Source organism: Onychomys torridus, chromosome 17, assembly GCF_903995425.1.
Source record: "Onychomys torridus chromosome 17, mOncTor1.1, whole genome shotgun sequence".
NCBI classification, from domain to species: Eukaryota; Metazoa; Chordata; class Mammalia; order Rodentia; family Cricetidae; genus Onychomys; species Onychomys torridus.
In genome coordinates, this window is record NC_050459.1 from 204,667 (window position 1) to 215,000 (window position 10,334).

At 47.2% G+C, this 10,334-nt stretch overlaps 1 protein-coding gene across 2 annotated transcripts in view; it reads right to left on the reverse strand.

Annotated features, from left to right (window-relative positions):
* The window catches only part of Insr (insulin receptor), a 129,162-nt gene that overhangs the window by 31,894 nt on the left and 86,934 nt on the right, over window positions 1-10,334 (reverse strand). For both annotated transcript variants that reach the window (XM_036166430.1, XM_036166429.1), the window contains exons 5-8: window positions 9,676-9,820; window positions 6,663-6,877; window positions 3,756-3,882; window positions 2,344-2,600 (exon numbers count right to left, since the gene is read on the reverse strand). In XM_036166430.1, coding sequence (XP_036022323.1) covers window positions 2,344-2,600; window positions 3,756-3,882; window positions 6,663-6,877; window positions 9,676-9,820 — 744 coding nt within the window. The remainder of the gene's footprint in view (window positions 1-2,343; window positions 2,601-3,755; window positions 3,883-6,662; window positions 6,878-9,675; window positions 9,821-10,334) is intronic.

Genomic DNA, 10,334 nt, shown 5'->3' on the forward strand with positions numbered 1-10,334 from the left:
CAAAACACCCTAAACTCTCCCTCTGAAGAACAGTGCTACCTGAGGCTAGGGAGGTGGCTCAATGGTAAAGCGCTTGCCACAGAAGCATAAGGACAGTTCGGATCCCCAGCACCCACAAAAATGCTCAGCAGCAAGGGCTACAGCAGCCTACCTATAACCCAGCAGCCAGAGGCAGGGATCAGCAGCCTCTGGCTTTGTTGAGAGACCCTGCCGCAATGCATGAGGCAGAAACAACTGAGGAAGGTTTCCAACGTCGGCCTCTGGCTTATGCCACACACAGAATGTCGGAGGCTAAGAGAGTTGGAGAGGAAGAGCACGGAGCTCTCAAGGCAAAAGCAAAAAGTGTGCAAAGACCAGGAAGGTAGAAGTTCCTGGAAACCAAACTCGGTAGATACAAGGTGAGAGCATCTAGTGAAGTATCTGGTGAAGAAGCTGGAGCAACAGAGCCTGTTAGTTGTGAGGGGGCTGCTTACTCTCTGCATGTTGACATATGGGGCAGACAACTCCTTGTCAGCCACTCCACTTCCCCGCTGTGACCAGACATTGCCAGGCGTCCTCCCTTCCTTGGGAGGCACAGAATTTTCCCTACTTGATGACTACTTAGCCAAGAAGAGGAGTTAATCCTGACAGAAAAATAACTAAGTTGCTGTGAGTCACTATCACCCTAAAGGAAAAAGATAGAAAACTAAAGGAGGGTGGAGACGAGAGTGGAGTTATACCACGTGGAGGCGAGGTGCTCACACGAAGAAGGCATTATTTTCATGTTTGAAGATTTCATGACAGCACAGAAAAACATGCAGTAGTCCCCTTAGCTACGTGGCACATTTTATAACTGCAGTAGATATCTGAGGCCACATGCAACACTGAACCATCAATGTGTCCCCCGCCCCCCGTACGATAAAACTTAATTTATAACTAACAGAAAATAACAACAGCCATAATAAACAGGACAAGTAAAGTAACAGACAGTAAGAGAAGCTTCTTTTGTGGTTATTTCCTTTGAGTTTCTCCTTTGGATGTGTGTATGCTAAATCTCACACAGTCCAGTTGGCTTCAAACCTAATAAGTAGATAGAGACGACCCTGAGCTCCCGATCCACCAGCCTGCATCTCCCAAGCATTTCACTATTGTTGTAAGAAAGTCTCGATATGTGGCCCAGCCTGACCTCAAACACATAGCAGTTCTCTTGCCTCAGCATCCCAGGTGATAAGACGGCAGGTGCGTATAACCAGGTCTAGCTCTTGTTCTTAATTATTCACTGACTGACAGCTCTCACTGTGTAGCCCAGGATGGCCTAGAAGTCACTACTTAGACCAGGCTGGGCTTGAACTCACAGACATCCGTCTACCTCTGCCTCTCAAGGACAAGATTAAAGGTGTGCACCACCCTGCTCGGCCTCTCCCTCCCCATGACAGATGTCAAGGACAGTCATGTGCAGGTAATCACAGCTGGTCTGAGTTCAAGAAGGTATGTGCTACATGTGTATGGTGTTATATGTGTATGTGCATGTTATATGTGTGTATATGTGTTATGTGTATTTTTGTACATACATGTGTTTATGTGTGGTGTATGCATGTGTGCTAATGTGCATATACATGTATGTCATATGTGGTGTGTGAGTACATTATATGTGGTGGTTATACCCATACATGTGTAACACAGTTACATGTGGTGTCTATGTGAATGTTACATGCAGTATGTGTGTGTATTATATGTCGTGTGTGTGTGTGTTATATGTAATGTGTTATATGTGGTATGTGAGCATTTACATGGTGCATGTGTGAATATGTGTTACATATAGTATTGTGTTATATGTGCTGTGTGTGTGTTAACTGTAGTGTGTGTTATATGTGAAGTTTGTGTTATATGTGGGGTGTGTATGTGTGCATGTGTGTGTTAAATGTGTAGTGTCTGTGCATGTGCTGAGGCCAGAGGAGGAAGTCAGGCACCTCATTCTATCACTGTCTACCTTCTCTCTCAAAACAGGATCCTGGGGTTACAGACATGTACATGGTCACCCCTGGGCCACAGTGCTCTGGGGTTACAGACATGCACATGGCCATCCCCTGACTCACAGGACTCTGAGGCATGAACATGGCCATACCTAGCTTTCAATAGCACACAATCTTGCTCACTGAGCCATCTTCCCAGCCCAAGCATGAACTCCTGAAATCTAAGGTAGTTCATGGCTACCAGGTTATCCTCTGAAAATATAATCCTCACCCCTTAGCTCCTCCAGACGCCAACCACAGAAGAAAGCCTGTCACAGGACATCACCAAGTTACCTACCAAAGGCCAGAGAGCCAGTTCCACAGCAAACCCATATTCACAGGACACACTTACTGGTGGCATCTGTCTGCACATAGATGATGTCACTTTTGGCTCCGTAGGTCCGGCGTTCATCAGAGAAGGTAACCAAGGTCTTGACAAAGATGGCATATTGAGTCCAGGGCTTGAGGCCTCGCATTAGCCACCCAGGGTGGCTCGGGGTCTGAGACTTGGGGTCGTTGGACCTCTGTGGTGGGTCAATGTCTACCACAGTCCAGCTATTGGAGCCACAAGCATCCTGTCCATCAAACTCCGTCACATTCTGATAAGGGCTTTGAAAAACAAGAGGGAGAGGTAAGTACCACTGTGTAAATGTCGATCTCAGTACTAAGAGTAGTGGGGGCCTTGGAGGGTCACAAGATAGAGGCTCACTTCTTTTCTGTTTGGTTTTGGTGTGCGTGTGTGTGAGTGCATGTATGCATGCGTGTGTGTGTGTGTGTGTGTGTGTGTGTGTGTGTGTGTAAAATGCACATTATAAGTGTATGTTCATGGACCTGAAGGACACCATCAGGTGCCATCTATCTTGGTTTTTGTTTTGTTTTGTTTGCTTGTTGGGAGAGACTCTAGTCCTGGCTGTCCTCAAACCCACAGAAGTCTGCCAGCCTCTTGTCTCCTCAGTGTTGGGATTAATGGCATTCACACTTGATTCCAACCTTGTGTTTTGAGACAGAATGATCACATTCACCTCATAGGCTAGGCTAACTAGCCAGAAATCCCAAAGATCTGCCTATTTCCACTTCCTCGGAGCTGGGATTTCAGGTACATTCCAAAACTCATGGCTTTCTGAAAAGCGTGAATGTGTACCTGAGTGTGTGTGATTGTATGCATGTGCCTTCAGGGACCAGAAGAGAACACTGGATGATGGGTAGGAGAGCTGTGAAATGCTGACTTCTGGACATGGTATGGCTGCTGCACACATCACTCAGACCAGCTCTGGTTGCCTGTACCCATCAACATTCCAGCATGGATGGTGGAGTAGCTGCTAAGGGAGTCTCAGTCACTCCCCTTTGGGAGCACAGACACTGGTAGGTTGCTCAGGTTCCAGCAGATGGCTCCACACGCAGGCACACATGGGCAGCACTAACCGGATTCAAGGGGTTGCCAACACCAGAGAGGACATGAAGTTAGGAGGGAAATGGAGTGGACACACCAGCGGGTGTTGGAGGAAGAAAGTGGTGGATGGATATGATCAAAATATACTGCATAAATATATGGAAACTTAAAATCATACATTTAGGCTAGTATCTAATTTTAAAGGAGAGTGTGAACTGAGCACTAGTTCACCTCTCTGCAGCCTGACTGCGGATGCAATGTATCCAGCTGCTCCATGCTACCATGACAGCCCCACCAAGACAAACCCTTCCTTATGGGCTTTGTCTGTCCCTGCAACAAGGAGTATAATGAATAGTCCACCTCCTTTCACTTACGCCTCTTTGTAGAAGAGCATGAATCCCAGGAGGTCTCGGAAGTCGGGGGGCCAGTAGGGCTCCCACCTCAGCAAGATCTTGTCAAAAGATGTCCGAATGAAGGAAAATTTAAGTAGCTCATTTTCACCTAGAAAAGTTCAAGAGGAAAAAAAAAAGTCAGGCAACTGGATAATTGGCTTCAGAGCAAAGCATTCAGCCTCCCGCCTCTTGGGGGCATTCAATTGAGGGACAGAGGGAGACCTAGTTTCATTTTGTAATGCAACACTGGACAAAAAGCAACTCAAGGGAGAAGAGTTGCTTGGCTACAATTCCAGGTCAAAATCTATCATTTCAGGGGATTAGGCAGGAACTCAAGCCATCGGCCATAGCTCATCATCCAGAGTCTAGCAGAGAGAGATGAATGCATGGGTGATGCCTACTTGCTGCTTCTACTTAGCTAGCTTTCTCTACTCTCATGTTGTTCAAGGTTCAATCCACAAAATGGCTCTTCTCACTTCAATTAACAGGCAGAACAAACACCAAGCCAGCAAAGCCTCCTTGACGAGCTCCGGGCCAGCGAGAAAACTGCCAAAATGACCAACTGTCAACCAAGAAAATGCTGCACAGATATGCCTACAGGACAACCTGATCTGGACAACTCCTCAGTTACGATTATCTTTCCAGGTGATTCTAGATTGTGTCAAGCTGAAAATTAAAATGGGGGGGGGGGGTAGGTGTATAATCTGTTTACATGGGTCTCATCCACATAAGCAGAGAACTGGTCTTGCTGAGTTTGAAAGGTAGGAAGTCAGCAGATCAATTAGGTGTTGAAGACTCAACCAAGTTAGATGCGCAAGTGACTCGTGGATGATCCATGCCAATGCAAAAGGAAATCTAGTCAGCCATTTCTGAGCTCTTTTTTATGTGTATGTGTGCATGCTTATGCATGCTCGTGTATGTGCAGGTGTGACTACTAATCTTGGCTGTCAACCTGACACACCTGGGAAGAGGGAACCTCAACTGAAGAACTGCCTCCATCAGACTGGCCTGTGAACGTGTCTGTGAAGCTTTTGTTGTTTTGGACTGGCGATTGATGTGAAGGGCCCAGCCCACTGTGGACAGAGCCATCCCTAGGTAGGTGGCCCTGGACTATGTAAGAAAATCAGCCGACAACAAACAACACTCTTCCATAGTCTCTGCTGCAGTTCCTGCTTCCAGGTTTCTACCTTGAGTTCTTGCCTTGACCTCCCTGAATGAGGGGTTGTGCCTTAGAAGCATAAGATAAAACAGACACTTTCTCCCCCAAGATGCTTTTCATCAGAGCAACAGAACGGAACCATCTCCCCAACCTCAAACTTCATCTTATCATTGCTTTCCAGGTGACAGACTGCCGCAGATTCCATCAACCTTGACACCCTCAGCGTTAGCCTTGGGCTTATGTGACATCACACATTGTACTTTGCGCAACTGACTCAGATGAGACACATAAAGCCTGCCTCTTGCGAGCTAGCAAGACAGTCTACTTGGTGAATGCTCTCTTTGTAAGGCTGAGGACCTGAGTTCCATCCCCAGAACCCTCATTTAAAAAAAAAAAAAAAAAAAAAAGAAGGGAAAAGAAAACCCTCCAGTCGTCACGGCTGTGCTGGTTTGAAGGAGAGCAGCACCCACAGGCTCATATGATTGAATACTTGGTCCCCAGTTAGTGAAACAGGGGAGTCCCTGCATGGAGGCCAGGACAGGCCATTGTGTGAAGCTGTGAGGATGAAGTCTGAATGGCATTAGAGACCCCAAGATGTTGGAAATGCTAGAGCCATGGGACATCTGTCCAAGAGAGAGAAGTGTGTTGCATTCAGCAAAGCTGCAAAGGAAGAGCCATCCAACACAGAGTTTGGAGTTTGCCCAGCTGGTTTTCAGTCTTGCTTTGGTCCTGTATTTCCTCACTATGCTCCCTTTACTCCCTTTTGGAATGGTAATGATTTCCTCTGCCAATGTATGTTGCAAGTATGTGATATGCTTTTTTATTTGATTTTACAGGGGGTTACAGTTCAGAGACTGCCTTGAGTCTCAGAAGAGACTTTGCATTTTTAAACAGAGTTGAGACTGTGGAAAACCATGGAAGCTTTTGATTTGCATTATGATACATCTACAAACCACTGGGGACCAGGAAGTAGAATGTGGTGTGTGAATGAGAATGCCCCCCACAGGCTCATATGTTTGAATGCCTGGTCCCCAGTGGAAGTATTTGGGAAGGATGAGGGGGTGTGGCCTTGTTGGAGGAGGTGTGCCACTGGGGGTGGGGTTTGAGGTTAAAAAGCCCATGCCAGGCCTGGTTTCTCTCTTCTCACTACTGCTGCCTATGGATCAGGATGTAAGCTCTCAGCCCCATGCCTGCCTGTCTGCTACCATGCTCCCCACCATGATGATAATGAACTGAGCTTCTGAAACTGTAAGCCAGCCCCAATTAAATGCTTCCCTTTATAAGAATTGCCTTGGTCATGTGTCCCTTCACAACAATAGGACACTGACTAAGACAGTGATATACACTCCTAACCCCAGCACTGAAAAAGTTGGAAAGACGGATCCCTGTGGTTCTCTGCAGCCCACAAAGCCTATTGGTGAGCTCCAGGCGGTAAGAATCCCTATCTAATAAAAAAGAAAAACAGTGGGTGATGCCTAGGGAATAACAGTTGAGGTTGTCATCTACCCTCCACAGACACATGCACATCTATCCACAAGCACGTGCGTGTGCACACACACGCACGCATGCACACACACGTGCACACACATACACACACACCTGCCTTTGGTATTTTAAAACTCCTCTCACAGAAAGCTGTAGCTCAACAAAGGACAATGGCACTTTCCTGGGGGCTGGGGCAGTGGCTGGCAGAGGGCAGGCTCTGGGCACAGAAGGATGGATCAACTTACAGGATGCCTGGTCCCCATTGGTCTTCAGGGCAATGTCGTTCCTCTCCTGGCGGCCCTTAGTTCCGGAAATTTCTTCCATCTTGTGGACCTCTGACAAGCAGAGTTTGGGGTTGTAGTGGAAGAAGAGCTTGCCCTGAGTGATGGTGAGGTTGTGTTTGCTCCAGTCCCAGAGCTGCCTGAGGTTCTGGTTGTCCAAGGCGTAGAAAGAATAGTTCCTGCAGAGAGACACACACTGCCAGTCACTCCACAGCCCATCTTCTTCAATTCCAAGATGGCAGGGGCCACAAAGGACACTCAGATGGGTTGTAATTTTTTGAGAGGGAGTCAGGGTAGGGTGGGTCTATAAGGAGTAAGAGGGAAGTGTATGATCAAAATACACTGTATGTGTATAAGAAATTCTCAAAAATTTTAAATATCATAGTTAAATTAAAATGAAAAACTAGGTAACAAGGGCCATGCCTGGAGTTGACCCTCTCCAGTGCTAAAGGCCTAGTTCTATCCACTCGCTTGGCACAGACTCAAAAATTATCCTTGGGACTGTGAAGAACAAGGAAGTTGACAAATATTCATGGCCAGGAATGTTAGTACTCTCCTAGAATCCCCCAGTGAGGGGCTGGGGTGTGGTCAGTGTAGAGCCCCTGCCTGGAATCCCCCAGTGAGGGGCTGAGGTGTGGCTCAGTGGAGAGGCCCCTTGCCTAGAATCCCCCAGTGAGGGGGCTGGGGTGTGGCTCAGTGGCTAGAGCCCCTGCCTAGAATCCCCCAGTGAGGGGCTGGGGTGTGGCTCAGTGGTAGAGTGCTTGCTTAGCATATACCAAGCACCAGATTCAATTCCCAATATGGCAAAATAAGGGAGAAGAAAAGGAGCTGAAGAAGAAAGAGGAGGCAAAGACGGAGGAGAGGAAGAGATGGAGGGGAAGCAGGGGTAGGGGTCAGACTGGGTTTTGAATAGGAACTGTGACCCAGGTCTGATGATAAAAAATAGAAAACGAAATTAAGTTTGGGAACACAAAGTATGGAAGTTTTCAAGCATGTTTGGTTTGGTTTTGTGTTGTGCTCCTGTCTGTCTGTCTGCTTGTTTGTTTGTTTGTTTGTAAATGGTTTTGAAACAGGGTCTCACTCTGTAGCCCTGGCTGGCCTTAGAAATCACTGCAGAGACCAGGCCAGGCTGGCTTGAGAGTTGCCTGTCTCCACCTCCCACATGTCCAGCCGTGTGGCTCTGATTTAAGACACAGTGTGGACTGGCAGAGCCACACAGATTGGCCTTTTGCCCCTTTCCCTAGATGCTGCTAGTGGGACAGCACAAGACTAGGGCAAGGCACCCGTTGGTGCCCGTGAGAATCTAACTTCTCCATTGCTTTTCTCAATGATCCTCATGCTCATGAGTCTACCTCCACTTTTTAAAAACACCACATATTTCGGCTTATATAGGGTAAGATCAAGACACGGGCCAGCTGGGAGCCCACACTCCAGCTCAGAAAATAAGTGGGGACTGAGAGGGAAATGAGAAGGGCCCTCCAGGGTGGCTGGGAGGAAGCCTGGAGGAGGTGGAATTCCAGGGGCCAGGAAAGATGACCATCTCAACGCAGGTGCAGTATCTGTTAAAAGGCTAGTGAAAAAAGTTCGGGGGGGGGGGGGGGGGGGGGGGGGCGGGGATATCGTGGACACAACACCTGATGTTGAACCTTCTACAGGGCTGATTAATCGATTAAAATTTTAATAACTGTGGAGAGGTTAGAGTGTTGCAGGTCCAAAGCCTAATTAAAGTTTATCCTAGTCTGCCTTTAATCCCCTTAATAGCCACTCCTTGCCCACCTCTGTGCCCGACCTAACGTCCTTATGACTGGCATGTAAACCTTTTGGATGTATTAGCATAGCAGACCATTAGCTTCCAGCAACCAAAGACCAAGAATGTCATCGATGACATCTGAACAGAGATTCTCTGGTTTATTGCTACTCATCTCTTTGATGTTTCTACCACATCCTTTCAAAGTGCCTTGGTTTGTGACTTTGTGTTCTATTGGTATAAAAACTTCATGAGACTGTTACTACATTGGAATATGTAGTTTGGGATAACCTTTATCAGTGTTCCTGGGCCATGCTACTAATAATTGGCTTGAAAATAAATTCTCTCTTATCCCTTTGAGGTCAGAGTAGGAGTTTTGTATTGACAGAACCAAGAAGTTTTCAAACATGGCCATGACCAGGTATTGATCACACTCCATCCTCAAAGCAGCTCTGACAGATGCATACGCCATTAGCAAACCCCAGCCAGCACCCTCTGCTCCCCTGAAAAGACTGTAAAGTAGACTTTGTGTTTCTCAGCTGGATGAGGATCAGAAATGTCACAGGGACTATCACCTAAAAGATGCTTAATTTTGGTTCAGTTAGGTTTTCAAAAAGTACTGGGCTGGAGAGAAGACTCAGCAGTTAAGAGCACTGGCTGCTCCTCCAGAGGTCCTGAGTTCAATTCCCAGCAACCACATGGTGGCTCACAAGCATCTGTAACGAGATCTGGTGCCCTCTTCTGGCTGGCAGACATACATGGAGGAAGAACACTGTATATAGAATAAATAAATCTTTTTTTTAAAAAAAGGTTCTAAGGTGTGTGTGTGTGTGTGTGTGTGTGTGTGTGTGTGTGTCTGTGTCTGTGTCTGTGTCTGTGTGTGCACCCACACACACATGGCTGCATTTACATGTATGTGCTCATGAGTGTGGAGGACAGAGGAAAGCCTGGCTGCCATCCCTTATCTCATCCACCCTGGTTTTCTGAGCCAGGGTCTCTCACTGGCCTCCAACCTGATAAGAAAGTGAGGATTGGCTGGCCAAGAGCCCCAGGGACCCACCTGTCTCGTCCCCCCAACACTAGTAGCCCCGCCTTTTTAAACTTGGGATCAAATTCAGGTCTTAACGTCGCAAAGTAAGCAGTTTACCCAGTGAGCCATCTCCCATCCCTATGCTGTCTCCTTCGGGAGTTTCTTGGTTGGCGGCCACAAACACAGCCAGGTGTACATACCCGATCTCCAAGGTCTCTCCTCGGATCAGATGTAGCTTCCGGAAGAAAGAAAGTGACACTAGAGCATAGGAGCGCCGGATTTTTAGGAACCCTGAGATTTCTTCAATGAGGCCAAGGTTAGCCTCCAGCTCAGCGGCCAGGTTGTCTACAAAAGGAGAAAACACCCATGAGTGACTGCAGGAATTTTTTATCCAGCCCGCGCGCGTGTGTGTGTGTGTGTGTGTGTGTGTGTGTGTGTGTGTGTCTATGTGTCTGTCGTCTGTCTGTCTAAGTGTGTCTTTGTCTGCGTTCCTGTCCTCCTGTTGTGTGTATGTGTGTATGTTCCTGCCTTCCTGGTCTGTGTGTCTGTGTGTGTGTCTATCTGTGTGTATGTCTGTGTGTTCCTGCCCTCCTTTTATCCCAGCACTCTGAGTGTGATGACAGGAAGATTAGACATTGAAAGTCACCTATGGCTACATAGTGAGTTTGAAGCAAATCTACAATACAGCATGCTTGCTTTTATTTTATTTATCTATTTTTATTTTTGAAACAAAGTCTCACGTAGCCCAAGTTGACCTCACATTTACTATCTAACCAAAGATACCCTTGAACTTCTGATGTTTGTGGCCTCTTCTTTCCCAGTGTGCCCTAGACATAGTACTGAGGACTGAACCTGTGAG